Source organism: Crocodylus siamensis, chromosome 11, assembly GCF_052110815.1.
Source record: "Crocodylus siamensis isolate JL-2025a chromosome 11, ASM5211081v1, whole genome shotgun sequence".
In the NCBI taxonomy this organism is placed as follows: Eukaryota; Metazoa; Chordata; order Crocodylia; family Crocodylidae; genus Crocodylus; species Crocodylus siamensis.
In genome coordinates this window covers 45,942,064-45,957,549 of record NC_143405.1, presented here as the reverse complement: position 1 = coordinate 45,957,549, position 15,486 = coordinate 45,942,064, and the positions used below count along the sequence as shown (strand labels likewise).

Sequence of the window (15,486 nt, the reverse complement as noted above, 5' to 3'; positions counted from 1 at the left end):
ACATTCATTTTGTTGTATTATTTTTTTTTTATGTTGGTTTACTCTGATAAGCCTTGATGATTTATTCAAACTCTTGAGTTTGACCTTGTAACAGGGAGCAAAGGTTCCTTTACTTTAACACTAGGGACAAACATTCAAAAGCCTGACCCTGATCAGGCTAATCAAGCTAACCCTCCCTAATCAGTGTGCCCTGCCAGGGCCTGGCTACCCCTCCCCCTCAGCTAGGACATCCCCCAGCTATCTGTTGATTCTGCCTTTGTCCCATCTAGCACAGCATGGACTACACCCAGCATATGGTCTGCCAGCTAATGCTGAGAGATGTCTGTATAAGGCAGAGAGGACAGGGAGGGGAGTAGAGAAACAGTGGGAAGCCAAGCAGATGCCTGCACTCTCTGCCGGACTTCCAGCCAGGGAGCAGAGGCAAGGGGCCAGGTCTGCTGCAGAGCAGAGAGCTCCGCCCAGCCCAGACAGCATGCCGGGATGCTGCAGGAGTCTGGTTTAACTTAAACCAGCTAGGGGTCTGGGACAGATATTGCATAAACTGGTTTGACCCAAATCAGTTAATTCTAATGCTACCTTCAGCCAGGTTTATCTCAAACTGGTTTCAGCTATTTTCAAAGTGGTTTATTTGCACTGAATATCAGTTCTATTACAGGTTTAGACCAGTTTCTGATCACTTAAACATGTCCGTGTCCATCCCATCTCAGAGGAAGGGTAGCAAAAGGGCACAGCAACCCCCTTGGCTCAGTAGGGAACTCGTGGCCCTCCACCTAAAAAGAGAGGCTTATAAAGGATGGATGACTGGAATCACCACCAAGGAGAAGTGTTCTACACTGGTCCATACCTTAGGGAGCAAACCAAGAAAGCCAAGGCTGCAACCAAACTCCCTCTGGCTACGCATTAAGGACAATAAAAAGTCCTTTTTCAGATATGTGGGGAGTCGGAAGAAGTGCAAGGGTAACATTGGATCCCTGCTACACCAAATGGGACAACTGATAACTGACACCCAAGAAAAAGCCAACCTTTTTTATCAGCCCAAAGGGACTGCCCTGCCTAGCATGATGCCGAACAGCCAAGGTGAGGGTAAATTTATACCCACCAGTGGTGTAGAACTTGTAAAGGAACACCTTGAGAGGCTGGACACCTTCAAGTCAGCTGGTCCTGCGAGATTACACCTCAGAGTACTTAGGGACCTGGCAGGTGTCAAAGCCCAACCATTGGCAAAAATATTAAAAAATTGGTGCTCAGGTGAAGTGCCTGAAGATTGGGAGAAGGCCAATGTGGTGCTCATCTTTAAGAAAGGGAGGAAAGTAGATCCAGGGAACTACAGGCCAATCAGCTTGACCTTAATCCCCCGTAAGATTCTGGAAATAATTATCACAGAGACAATTCTTGATAAGCTGGTTGATGGCAACATCCTGAGGGACAGCCAGCATGGGTTTGTTGCAGGTAGGTTTTGCCTGACCAAGCTCACCTCCTTCTATGACCAGGTGACATATGACCTAGATGAGGGAAAAGAGATTGACTTTTTAAAAAGCCTTTCATCTGGTGTTGCATAATCTCCTCATAGAAAAATTGGCCTTCACAGTTTGAAGGCTGGGGAATTGGCTCTGAGGCTGGACCAAGAGAGTAGTAGTTGACGGAAACGAATCATTATGGTGCTCTGTGAACAGAGCTGCAACTGGTTCTCTTTAATGTCATTATTGATGATGTGGACACTGGTGTCAGAAGTGGACTGGCCAATTTCGCCGATGACACTAAACGTTGGGGTAGAGCATCCACACCTGAGGCTAGACTGGTGAGCCAGGCTGACTGGGATAGGCTTAGAAAGTGGGATGATGTGCAAAACTGAAAAATGCAAGGTACTTCACCTCAGGGGGGAAAACAAACCCATAGCATGCTTATATGCTCGCCAGCACGATGGCCAAAAGAGACTTGGGTGTTATGATTGACCAGAAGATGAACATGAACCACCAATGCAATGTCGCAGCAGGTAAAGCAAACAAAACCCTTGGCTTGTACATCCATAGATGCTTCTCAAGTAAATCTCAGGACATCATGTTCCTGCTGTACTCAGCCTTGGTGAACCTGCAGCTGGAGTACTGCATCCCATCCTGGGCTCCACAACTCCAGAAGGATGTGGAGAAGATTGAGAGAGTCCAGAGGAGAGCCATGCACATGATCAGAGGGCAAGAGAATAGGCCTTATGAAGAGAGGCTGAGAGCCATGGGACTCTTCAGCCTGGAACAGCACAGGCTCAGGGGTGACCTCTAAGGGCACATAAGGGGTGTGCATCTGGGGATCTGGGGGAACATCTGTTCACCAGCGCTCCCCAATGGACGACAAGGACCAACGGTCACAAAGTCCTCCAAGACTATTTTAGGCTGAACTGTCACAGGAGCACTGAGGTGCCCTGTTCCTAAGCAGTGGCAAAGGGTAGCTGCCAATCTCCAGGGCAGCTCAGGTGCTGGTTGCTGTGGCAACCAGGCGGGTCATGGGACCAGAAGAGGGCTGGGCCCAGCCCAGGCCGGGCCGGAGCCTAAAGGGCAGTTCCCTTCTGGCAGCCGCAGGAGCAGGAGCTCTGCGGGAGAGCTGAGCTGATGGTTGCAGCATGACCACCCGAGCGGCTACGGCATGGTTAGAGAGCCAAGGAAGCATAGACTGTATGTTATAAGCCAGAAGGTTTCTTGTTGTTATGTTGCAGCCGTTTGGCTCATGGTTTAGTTATCGTCACCGGAGGACCGGGTGAGGCTGTAGGGGCGTGAGGAGGCCTCACGGGATCTCCCCAGCTGCGTGGGGGTTCCCAGTGCCCTGTGTGGGCAACAGAGTGGTGCCTGGGGCGGCACAGCTATTCAGTGCTGAGGCGGCACAGCAGGTAGCCCTGGGTGAATGATAGAGGCCTGAGCAAGGCAGAGGACCCTGCTCAAGGGGCCGAGCACCAGAGTGAAGCCTGTAGGGACTCATGTTGGGCTCCAGGTGTGGGAGCCACATGAGTGGAAGCCTAGGGTGGGTGCTGTAAAGACGATTAGCCCGGTGAGGGCGACCCAGGGGCTAGTTAGGGCCTGGAGAAGGTGCCGAGAAGCCGTGGCATGTGCTGAAGCGAGGCCCCAGGCGGGGCATGTACAGTATAAAGCCACCCCAAGGGGGGGGCATGTATTATTGACAGTCACCTCCAAGACGGGTGCGGTCTAAAAGGTGTTCCAGTGGGCTTCTGCAGCAAAAGGAATCCCAAGGAACCAGAGGGGCCAGGTAAGGCTCAGGCCGCCTGAGCCCAATTGATACAGATAATGAATACAAATAACTAATACAGATTGTGTGACAAGCTCAGGGGCGCCAGAGAAGGGTGCTGGTTGTGGGCCGAGCCCAGGGGCGCCAGGTAGGGTGCAGAAGGTTAAGGACCGGATAATGTCCAGGAAGAGCTGCAAGGCTTGGGGCGTGCTAAAGGGGAGGTAGGAGGCATGCATTGCCCATAAGGCAGGGGTGTATTGAGGCACCCCACTCGGAATGGGGAATAGTATTAGTGCGGTGTCCAGGGCGATAAGAGGCAGCCTCCCATATTGAACCTTAAAACATCAAAGACGTGGCGGGCGAGTAGAGGGTGCTGGATTGCCTGATTGACACGGCAGGGGGCACTAGTAAGATCACGGCCGCTCCTAGGCCCCACCCGTGACATGGACATAAGGAAAAACTTCTTTATGGTCTGAGCCCCCAAGGCCTGGAATAGACACCCACCAAAGGTGGTGCAGGCACCTACTCTAGAGAGAAGGGAAGAGAGGCAGGGTTGGCTGGATGATCTGACCTCAGAACTATGCTAGAGCAACAGTCTCTGACCTTCCATCCAGGGGACTTACAGGCAACCTCCTGAGACATAATTCTATTGAGGCATGGCAGGCCAGTGAAAGGGAGAAAATCCCAGAGGATGTGGGTTCAGGCTGCTACACTAGGGGCTCCACTTGAGCCCCTATTATGTTTGGCCTGCTACCTGCGCTTTCCTTTCAGATAAACTTCCGGCACTCCTCTTTAAACAAACTGTCATATACAGCATGTAAAAAGGATTTTTCTTGAAATCAGATATAAAAAATGAACCTGTAACTTCTCTTAAAACTAATATTATTAACGCAATTACAGCTGGCGTCTTATAGCAAGGAATCTGGAGTTTGAATCTCTTCTTTTACTGGTGTAACTTGTAAAGTCATATCATGAGAGCTAATGTATGTGTAAGGAACATGGAGAAAGTCCCAGAGTATCTTATGATCAAGTATTTATAGTGGGCTATTAATGGACATGAACTCTGCTGAGATCACTTTTCAGTACATAAAAATATCACCTTCAACCTAAGATTCACTTGTTTGAAATGTGAAGTCTTTGGTGCTCTTTCAAAAGCAAAAAAAGGTGAGGCAAACAATACATTTTTTTGTGAATTGTTGTTAATTTTTTAAATGCACTGTTTACCAAAAATAGAATTATAGTTTTAAAATGTGTGTATATACTTGTGGGCTTTTGGTCAGTTTAATGAACTACTTATAAATGCTTCCTTTTTTGCAGGTTTTAGTCATTTATCTCTCTGCTACATATAGATATTAAGTCCAGAGACATCTTGGGATTGTAAGTATGTATACAGTGGAGGGAATATATTATCCAACCTTAATATGCATCCTTGCTGCTCAGCCTTAATATGTTTTAGGGTTGTTCCAACTAATACAAAAATCCTGTTAACATCTTTCATTTTGCCTAGCCCATAGGTAAATGAGAATAAGTCCTGAAGTTCTTACTTAGCTTGACTCCCACCTGGAAGGCAATATTGGGAGTTTTGTCCGTGTGAAAATAGGTGGTAGGATTTGACAGTAACAAATGCCAGCTCTGCATTGTCATCCAAACCATGCTGCGGGAGGATTAGTCATCACTGCAGTCACAGTATTTGTATTTATTTATCCACTCTACCTTGAAAGCTGCGCTAAAGCTAATTGCAATTATTTCTCCTTTTTGGCTTCCTTTTAAAATGTATATTGAGCTGTTTGATGATGATAATTAATGTCCATGAATCATTCACTCAAAACCAAATGCCACATTTAAAAAAGATAGTATTAGCAATTTCATTATTTTATGATTGTTGATAAAAGATTGAAAATAATTGTCTTTATGTAACTTAACCCTTTCCATTTGGCAAACTTTGATGTCAGTTAATAAGTGTCATTTCCTTATATCGCTAATGTAGGCTATATTAATATGATGCCTTTCTGTTTATTCCAATAAACATTTATTCCACCAATGTTGATGTCACTGTACTCCTGATGTACAGGAGTACTTGGAGCTTGAAAAATGTTTAGAGAAATACAGACACATACTGATGATAAAGACACACTTAGTGCTGTTCAGAGCAGCTTTAATCTTGTTCTCCACATGCACATTAGAAAATAACTGTTTGACTGTACAGTATTTAAATACTGGCCAGGGTATTGTTTCTGCCTTTTTATTTACGCTTATTATTTCTTTCAGCACCTAAGTCCTCTGCATCTGCTATTGTTGCCAGAGATCCAGAATTAATCTGATGATTTAAAAGCTGCCTTCTAATAGAAGAGACTTGCTTTCCTTCACTGTTTGTGGTCCAAGTTGTGCAGATTTGACATGTATAATTCTACATATATACATGATGACGACTCTGATGATGAGCTTGCTACTCAGTATGTTATCCAGCAAAGCTTGCAGGATATCCATAAAAGTGAGACAGTTACAGATCCAGCAGAGACTGATAGGTACTGATGTTAACGATATTCTGGCAAGCAGTATCTTTGTGTTGCAGTGTATGTAATAGTCTAGATGTGGGAGTTTTGTTACCAATAATGCTGCTCTCTAATGTTTACTAGTCTCATCTTCTGGTTTAACATTACTGAGAAGTACATTTTATTATTTTAGTAATATGTGGGTGGCAGTGGAGAGAGAGTTGTTGTTTTATGTAGACTGGATGGCAAAGGATGCTTTTTATGTCCTTTAAAAAATGTTAACCATGCTAAGACTTATTGCATGTATTTGTATAAATGCTAACAAAGCAAAATTCCTGTGTTGTGTGCAGCTGTAGCATATAGTACAAAATTTTCTTCTGTATTTAAACGAAGATCTAATAATAGTTTGGACTTATCCTTTTTATTGGCCCTCCTATGTATGAGAGAACCGTTTATGGGAGAATATGAAATAGAATGTGGAAAGTGAATGCGGTTCACTGATTAGTCACAATAGGTAACTAGTGCTAAATGGGAAGATAACAGAAAATAAGTAAAACAAACAAATAAATGTTTGGCTATCTACTTTAACAGACCGGAATGACTCTGAGCTGCTAATAAGTCGCAGGTAATTGCAGCGTTTACTTTTTTATCTTTGCTTAACTGATTTGAATGATAACTATTTTGTTTTGTTTATGCAGCTTTCGATACGTTACAAGCAAAGAACATGGGAAGATAATCACAGCTATTCAGACAGTTAAGTACAAACACAGAAATCATCCCTCCTCTATTTTCATTTGATTTGTGTGAGAAGTTGAGTTAGGGCTAGATCTGAAAAGAGACTTGGGTATTTCATCACCTAATTTGTTAGGTGCCAAACTGTCTGGTAAAATCCACAGCCCAAGTTAGGTGTCCACGCTCCCTGCACCATGTGTGGGGAGAGTTAAGTGCCTCAGAATGGAATCCGTAAGAGCCAGCATGCTGAGTGGGAAGCTAAGGTAGCCAAAGCAAAATGTGCTGGGACTCTAGGTGTTTAATTCGGGGTGGAAAGAGGCATTTTTCTGCCAGTCAGGATTCATAGCTCTGAACCATGTCCTAGATTTAGATGTCTCCTCACAGAAGAGGAGGAAGAGGAGAAAAAAGTGAAGGACCAATAGAATCTCTTTTTGGCCCAAAGAGTCTTGAATGCTTTGCTGCATGTTGCAACAACTTCCAGGGCAGGTGGAGAGTTCCCTTTCATCTTAGCCAATAGCTTGGTGGCTAGGGCACTCTTCTGGAAGGCAGAAAATGTGGGTGTGAAATCCTGAATTCCATCCTGCTGAAGATCCCATGTTCCTGGTGGGGGGACTAATGGGATTAATGGTCCACAAAATACTCAAATACTCCTTGGGGTCACTGGATCTTAGACTCCAATGCTTTCTGCTTAATAATATGGATCTGAATCAATACTTCATAGGCCAAGAAGAAGTCTTGCAGCAGTTAATGAGGCACCATTCTGCTTTTAAGGAAGCAGATCACCAAGGCTGCCTTCCTCTGCATGAAGCTGCAGCACAGTTAAACAAGAACATCCTAGAACTAACTCTGAAAGGTAAACAGCCATCTGTGTTCCCTGTGTGAAGAGTTTTGACAACTGGTTCTTTTTCAAACATGCAGTTCTCATGTCTGTCTTTCAGCCTCGCACCCTATTGTGTGGGAGCAAACCAATCTGAAAGGAGAAACTCCTCTCTTTGTGGCAGTAGAAAAATGCTTTGTAGACAATGTCAAGTTTTTCCTGGTCAATGGCTGCAATGCCAATGTTAAGAATGAAGAAGGAGACTCTTCTCTAGTTACAGGTAAATCTTAACTTTTCTTGTTGCATAAATTATAGTTGATGACTTAGTCAGTGATTTCTATTTAACATCTTTTAATGGTGGCTGAAAAAATATATTTAAAAATCCTGTGTAGTAAAGCTTAATCTATTTGCATTGGCTTTGAAAAAGACAAAGCAACACAGTCTGTTTTTTCATCTCAGTGTTTTAGCAGGGTCCTCAGTTCACCTTAAGTCTAATGCCCACAAGTTAAACTCCGAACTGTGTGGTTAAACAGGTTTAACCTCAAATAGATCTGACTGTAATGAATATAAGCCATATATAAAGCTAATTGGGGGTCGTGAATCTTCTCAAATAAGATAAGCAGTTCTGTGACTCTTTCCTTAAGAAGCCAGCCTTTTCTCCTAAGAGCAGATATTTTTTTCAGCATTTCTGCACTTTTGGAATTTGGCCAAGAGTAGCAGGCAAAATGTCACAATATTATTAGACAATCTGTTTTGGGGGGGACACCCATTAGAAGTCGAAATGGTTCTAAAAGTAACCAAGTACTTTCTTAGCCACAAAAAAATAATCCTATAGGTTTTGAGTTTAACCACCTGATTTCTTGGAATGATAAATGATAGCTATTTCCTTCCTGCCATTAAATGGAGACAGAAAGCACAGACGGAAGTGTCAGTTTTCACCCGATCTGGCCCCTGAAAGTGCTCTAGAACTGTGACCAAACACAAGTGCCCCCCCCCCCAGGTGCTGGGCTGCTCAAGCCTGCTGAGGGCTCCCTCTAGGGCCTACAGCCCCTGGCTCCTGTCAGCTTTGACAGGCTGGCAGGAGCAAACAAATATTCATATGCTAAAATTTTTTTAGGGGCCCCATGGGCAAGATACAATGGCTTGGTGGGCTGGATCTGGCTTAGCGGGTCAAATCCAGCCCGCGGGCCATATTTTGCCCACCCCGATCTAGTAGCAGGGAAGGACTTCACTACTGCAGAACATGGAGTGAGAAAATATGCAATGAACAATTTCTGCAAAATAAGTTGTTTTATGAATTACATAGGGACTAACATTTCTTATTCAGGAACTGAAAAACAGGCTGGGTGCTAATTTAAACCTCTCAGTGCTGCATGACATTTCTTGATATATAAATAACACTGCACAGAGAGTAAAGCAGACTAGAAGCAATAGTGTATAGTGTTGAATAATATTTAAATAGTTAATGCTTCACTTGCAGCAATTAAACATGACTCGTATGAAATCGCCTCCCTGCTGATCACGTTTGGAGCAAATGTAAATTTACAGTGCGTCAATAAGAGGACAGCATTACATGAGGCAGCCAGACTGGGCAGGAAGGACTTGGTTAACCTTCTGCTTTGTTCTGGAGCTGATCCTGATCCCTGCAGTGCTTATGGGCTCACTCCCCTCGCTCTGGCAGCACAGACTGGACATACAGAAATAATGGAAATCTTACTGAAAAAAGGTGAGAATTATTATAGGATCTTTACAGTTCAACGTTCTGCTTTAGGAACTTCTGGTTGCCAGAAATAACCTAAAATGTTCCGTTAGCTCAAGGACTGAAATTATGGTTAAGTGCACTGAAAGAGATCTTCCTGATTTTGAAATTTGAGAACGTTTATCTTCCTTCCAGTCACAGGAAATCAAAAGGGCATGACTTGCCTGCAGAGGCAAAGAACTGTTAGCTCACTTACCAATACAATAGTGCATTGCCAAGAGTAATGGTTTGACTGGCATATAATACTACCTACATAGCACAGATATCACTCTGTGTGTGTGTGTGTGTGTGTGTGTGTGTGTGTGTGTGTATATTAGTTTCCTGTGAACTGCTTTGACAGTGAATTATAATCTAACATTCATATTCAGTTTGAAGAGTTTACTTCATAGGCTATACAGTATCAACTTTATTTGTACTTGATACTGAAGATAATCTATTCAATTTCAATACCCATTACCCATGCTATAGAAATTAAACCCCCTCCCTGGCCAGTTCACTTTGACCTAGTGCCGGGGTTGGCCATGCCCCTGCTACTGGAGCAGCCAGTGGAGACATGCAGGTCCACACTGGTGGGACAGGGAAGGGAGGGAGCAGGGAATAAACTGCTTCCCTGCCCCCTTCCTGTGCCAGCATCTGGCCAGGCCTCCGCCCCTGCCAGTCCCTGCTCCAACTAGGGAGCAGAGGGGTGGGGCCACCCCTGCTGGGCTGAAGCTGTGAGCACAGCCCAGAGAGCATCCCGGGATGCTGAGGCAGCCAGGTGATGGGAGACAGGGGAGAGCCAGGGCTTTAGCCCCATGTGGCTCAGCCATCGGGGAGCAGAGTCATGGCTCTTCTTGCCTCCTGCCACCGTGTGGTGCACCAATCAGCTCTGCCAGCCCCATGGACCTCAGCCCATGGAAATGGTGAGCCACGGCCTCCTGCCACTGCACTAAGTTCCACAGGGCTGGGAGCCAAGCCTGGTGGCGGGAGGCACTTCTCCTCACTGGGCTCAGTTCCCAGCGGCTCGCAGCCCTGGGAACTGAGCCTGGCTGGGGGAAGCACATCCCACTGCCGGGCTCAGTTCCCAGTGGCTTGCAGCGCTGGGGAACTCAGCCCGGCTGGGGGAGGCCCCTGCCTACTACTTGTCAGCAGCTTGAGGCGCAGTTTCCTAAAAAAAACCCTGCATCGATCTCCTTGAAACTCAGCAGGCTTCATGGTCTCAGAAGGGCCATCCCTCCAAGTTTAATCAGAAGCAGGCAAGAAATGACAAACTTATAGGCTGTTTCGTGCTTCCCCGTTATAGCCTAGGGCAAACCCTCAGAACAGCAAAACCATTTCAACAAAACAGAATGGAACTGTGATTTTGAAATGAAACAAAACTCAAAATGAAACAGTGGTGTCAAAACATCAAAACAGACGTTGAAGAGGAACGCTGCTGTTTCGCACCGCCCCAGTTGTTACCCTCTGAGAGATGCTTGTGGAGTGAATTATTTTATAGCCTTGGCTCCGCAGTGCTGGAAGTGAAGGGGTTGCATGCAGTCCCCTAAAGTCTTAACTGTTTTGACATGGAATTGTCACCAGGGTGTGCGCATGCGCTCTCTCTCTCTCACCTGCAAAGGCAATGTCATTGGAAAATGACAGTGGCTTTTTAAATTAACCACTTTCCATTTGGAGTCTGCTTGTCTTTGCGTATGAAAAGTATTTTTTTTTAAATTTGTTCTGTTGCTTTGTACATTTTTTATTTTTCCTTTTATGCATGTGTTGTTTATAAGACAGGGTAGAAGTCATACCAATTTAGCCATTTGGGAGCTGGGAACAGAAGGTGGGTACTTGCAATGACCGCTGTGAAAATCCTTGCTCCCTCTTCCCAGGTGCTGATGTCCTTTCACAGGCCTTTGATTGTGCTTCAATATTATTTGAAGCTGCCGGAGGAGGAAATCCAGATTCAGTGACTCTCTTACTGGAGTATGGGGCTGATGCCAATGTACCAAAGCACTCAGGTCACTTGCCAATCCATAGAGCTGCATATAGAGGACACTATTTGTGAGTTGGCATGTACTTGAAAATTAAGAATTAGGAATGATGCAGGAGCTTTAAATGCATTATTTATTTATGCAGACACACCCATATGGTAGGGCATTGCCCCCACTTTACAGATCAAGAAAGAGGGAGACTAGCCAGTGTTGGCTTTTTCACGATAGATGAAAACAGGAAGAGAAATCCTAATTCTTAACCCCTAGTGAACCAAACAGGAACTGCTCTTGGATCTCCAGGTGAAATGAGACTATAGAGCCTTCAGCAGATTTCTTCAGACTGACATTTACTGAGAAGGGGACGTGCGCTCTTCCTGAAAGGACAGAGAGCTACGATGTTTGATCCTTTGCAATAGTTTTGAAATAAAGCGACTGGCTACCTTGTGACTTAGAGGTTAAAACCAGTGTAGATATGCTACCTGCCAGGATGCTGACTTGGTGGAAGATTAACTTAAGTGTAAGCAAAGTAATGTTTGTGCTAAACTCTATACTCCAACTCATTCAGACTTACATAACAAAGGTTCTAGCACAGAGCAGCTCAAAGATATACTTAAAATTCTCATTTTTTTGCTTCAGAGCTCTGAAGTGCTTAGTTCCAGTTACTGATTTTGATGCCATTGAGGAGAGTGGGATAAGTCCCGTTCACTCTGCAGCAGCAGGAGCACATCCTCAGTGCCTCGAATTTCTCCTCAAATCTGGGTTTGATGCCAATTTCATGTTGGGTCAGAGAATTCGCAAGGGCTATGATGACCAGCGGAAATCAGCTCTATATTTCGCCGTCTCAAATGCAGATATCTGTTCAGTGCAACTGCTCCTGAATGCTGGAGCCCTGCCAAATCAAGACCCCATTAACTGTCTTCAGTTAGCTTTGAGGATGGGCAACTATGAGTTAATGAGTCTTTTGCTTCGCCATGGGGCCAATGTAAATTACTTCTGCAGAGTGAATACAACACATTTCCCATCGGCTTTGCAGTATGCGCTGAAAGACGAAGTCATGTTAAGGATGTTGTTGAATTATGGGTATGATGTGTACCGCTGCTTTGATTGTCCTCATGGAGACAACTCCCATTCCCAATACGTGTTTGCAGGATGGACTTCTACTGTTATCAAAGACACAATGGTAAGCACTTCAAAAGCCATTGCATGTCATTGTTTTGCTGCCTGTACTTCTCAAAATTAAATGCTTGTTCATGCTTCGATTAATGTGTTACAATCTACCAATATAGAAAGATTTGGGAAAAGGTAGTGGTAGACAAAGTTCTGAAGACAATTTAGTGGGCACTGGTCAGGAAGCCGTGTTTATGAGAAATCATTAGAATAAATAAATAATGCATTTAACCCTTGAATGGACTCAAATATATCAAAGAATTCAAGTGAACACCAGTCTGGTTCTTATAAGAGACTGTTTGATCCATGAGTTAAGTCAGCAGCTGACAAGAATACAGTTGACATCTGAGGATCCAAGACAGGCATAGAAGGCCCTGCTCAGTTCTTTAAAAGACTGTGTTCAGGGATGTGTTCCCAGGGGGATGCATCTTGAGACGTGGAACTTCAGGAACATCCCTGCACTTCCCTATTGACTAGAATTATGTAGTGCCCTCTAGGGTATAAGGTTGCTTTGGGTCCCAATTCCAAGTGATTTCCCCTCTCTGTAGCGCATAGTGAGTGTACGCATGGAGTTACAGCTTTCTGCTCTAACAAGTGGAAAACTAAAGTTAAGTGATGCAGTGCCAAAAACATGGAGGCACCTAAGGCTTTCCATACTCTGATGTAATGTAAGTTCACTGACCACCAGAGGAGCCCCTAATTGTAGCGCACGCTTCCCTATCTTTTTTTTTTTTTTTTTTGCCAAAACTTATTTTCCATTGTTTTGACCTTCAGGGAATTAAATGAAATGATTCACAGAAATTTTGAATGTTCTTTTGATTTTTCTCAGTTTTGTGAGGTGATAACGCTGTCATGGCTGAGGCACTTGTCTGGGAAAGTAGTGCGAGTAATGCTAGATTACATTGATCGTGTTAACATTTGTGGTAAGCTGAAACCAGTTCTCAAAGAACAGGAGCTGTGGCCCGAAATTGAATCCATGATAAGTAAGTGTCAGGAACACCAAAATGTTTCTGTTTCTATAATGCACTGCTTTTTGTTATTTTGTCCTGCCAAAAGGCAAGTAAGCAGCTGCGAGAAGTAAAAATAGTTGTACAGGCAGTCCTCGTACTTACATTCCTGGAAAAGGCACTGTAAGTTGAAACAATGCAAGTCAAATCTGAATTTCCCATAGAAACAATGTCTGCCATGGGCCAGACACAATTGATTGAAAGAACTGGAAGGGAGGCACCGAGGCCAACTTACCGAAGGTAAGCTCCTCAGTCCTCATGCAGGGCAGGCAGCAGCTCCTCCCCAAGGTGAGGCAGGGGCAGGAATGCGGGCTGATGGCTGGCACAGGCATGGCGAGGCAGGGATGGGGGCTGGGAACAAGTCGGTGGGCTCTGCTGGCTCTGGGGAACTGCTCTGCTCCCGAGCCCTGACGCCATGTGCTTCCTTGCTCCCTGAGGTGATGCGGGGGTGTGGAGCAGTTCCCCTGGGCTGGCGGAGCCCACAGAGCAGTTCCCCGGAGCCGGCAGAGCCTGCACCAGCCCCCAGCCCCACCTCACCATGCCTCTGGGAGCGAGGAAGCATGTGGCGTCGGGGCTGTGAAAAGGAGCAGTTCCCCAGCCCCCGTCCCTGTCTCCTCTGGGAGCACATGGCCTTGTGGAGGAGCTGCTGCCTGAGCTTACCTTCGGTAAGTGTCCCACACTGGCCCCGGTGCCTCCGCCATTGCCTGCCATAAGTGCGAGGATCAGCACCATAAGGAATATGTAAAATGTGGAGCACCGCCAATGCGGATCGCCTCAAGTCAAGCCACCATAAGCTGAGGACTGCCTATAAAAACTGGAGGCTTTGGAGGTGTTTAAAGTAAGTGTTGCTCAGAAGAATCACGGCACTAGAACTATTCACGTTCAGTGGCTTGCAGGTTTCCTAATAACAAAGCAGACTACAGCCTACCTGCTGCCATTTCCTGTGTGTTCAAGCCTGTTATTTTCCTCCCCTCCATATAGCCACATGCCATGTCAATATGGACAGAAAGTCAATGAATTAGTTCTGCTTCTTTCAAGCAACATTTCAATGCAATTATATTGCATAATATTAACTCCTTTTACCCTGTTCATTTTTCCTAGTATTTTAACTGCAAAGAACAGTTCAGAAAAGGAGAAAGGATGACTGGGAGCATAATGGAGAAAGTCAAAATGCTCTCATATCTGTCCTGATGCCTATAGAATAGAATCTAATTATTGGGGGGGGGGGGTGTTTGAATAAATGGTAGGTTGTTTGATGACATTTTCAAGTGAAACTGGTAACAAGTTAGAGGACCACATGCTGCTACCCTTCCGTATGTTGGATTCTCCAGAAGAAGTACCATTAATTCTATGAAAGCCCCTAAACTCAATGTATTATTTAACACAAATAAATGAATCAGAATCTAGCCCCAATTCTTTAAAAGGTGGGTTGGAGCAATCATGAAAAATGGAATAAAGTGTTTATAGTTTGATTAGTAAGAGAAAATTATTCCTCTGTTTTTAGCAAATCCTCGCTCTCTGAAACATCTTTGTCGTTTGAAGATCCGGAAATGTATGGGGCGCTTGCATCTGCGCTGTCCTGTCTTCATGACATTCCTTCCTCTACCCAACGCTTTAAAAGAATATATACTATTCAAGGAATATGATCTTTATGGACAAGGGGACTTGAAAGGAACTTTCTGAAGACATCAACTGGTAGTCCTGTGTTTTAGAGAGAATGTGCAACTGGATAAAGACTGGGTAAAAACTGTGTTTCATGCAGTTTGTTTTTTTTCCCCCCCTGTTGGGATTTAAACTCCTACAGGCATCACAAAACCAGCCATTTATTTTGGATGCAAAGGAATTAAGCTACAGTAGAGTAAGTATTAGATATGCCAGCATCCATCCATAATAGCGGAGAGAGCTTCCAGCATATAACAGCTGTATGAAGGATATGGCAGTAACAATTTGAAACTACACTAGTACATTTTCAAATAATTCAAGGAACGGTGAAATAGCCCTCAAATGGCCCACAACCATGAGTTGAAGAGGTTATGCTACTACTTGTACTACCTGTCTTCTGGTTGGACAAACTCTCTGTCAAACCTTGTCTGTCAAAATATTTTGGCGGTCATGTCAATTGCATTATCACTTCACCCCACAAAGCATTGACTGATCAAATGGCATTGATATGCCATTCTGGAGCTTTCTTTGTCAGAGGTGCTACAAGAAAAAGGTATTTTCACTTTACCAATCAAGCCTAGGCATAAGTTGGGTATGTGGTGAGAATGGCTACTGCTGCAGCAGTTTAGCTTTGAATTAAAACTAGCAGTGGCAGAGGCTTTTTAATCAT

The 15,486-nt window shown here is 44.6% G+C and overlaps 1 protein-coding gene across 2 annotated transcripts; it reads left to right on the top strand.

The window, feature by feature from the left end:
* Window positions 1-2,907: 2,907 nt before the first annotated feature.
* Window positions 2,908-14,874, top strand: ASB14 (ankyrin repeat and SOCS box containing 14). Of its 2 annotated transcripts, XM_090021733.1 has the most exons (11): window positions 2,908-4,392; window positions 4,546-4,605; window positions 5,497-5,753; window positions 6,419-6,472; window positions 7,172-7,305; window positions 7,391-7,549; window positions 8,750-8,995; window positions 10,879-11,050; window positions 11,617-12,160; window positions 12,977-13,130; window positions 14,659-14,874. In XM_090021733.1, the coding sequence occupies exons 3-11, from the start codon at window positions 5,626-5,628 to the stop codon at window positions 14,835-14,837; spliced, it is 1,770 nt and encodes a 589-aa protein (XP_089877859.1). In that variant the 5' UTR covers window positions 2,908-4,392; window positions 4,546-4,605; window positions 5,497-5,625; the 3' UTR covers window positions 14,838-14,874. The 2 variants fall into 2 exon arrangements, with proteins under 2 accessions (XP_089877859.1, XP_089877858.1); XM_090021732.1 differs by lacking the exons at window positions 2,908-4,392; window positions 4,546-4,605; window positions 5,497-5,753 and having other exon boundaries at window positions 6,428-6,473; window positions 7,174-7,305.
* The last annotated feature ends 612 nt before the right edge of the window (window positions 14,875-15,486 follow it).

Coding starts and splice junctions, on each gene's coding strand:
- ASB14 (XM_090021733.1), top strand. CDS start 5,626: ATGTATAATTCTACATATATACATGATGACGACTCTGATGATGAGCTT. Junction 6,473..7,171: donor ATAATCACAGCTATTCAGAC/AGTTAAGTACAA, acceptor TCAATACTTCAT/AGGCCAAGAAGAAGTCTTGC. Junction 8,996..10,878: donor GGAAATCTTACTGAAAAAAG/GTGAGAATTATT, acceptor CCCTCTTCCCAG/GTGCTGATGTCCTTTCACAG.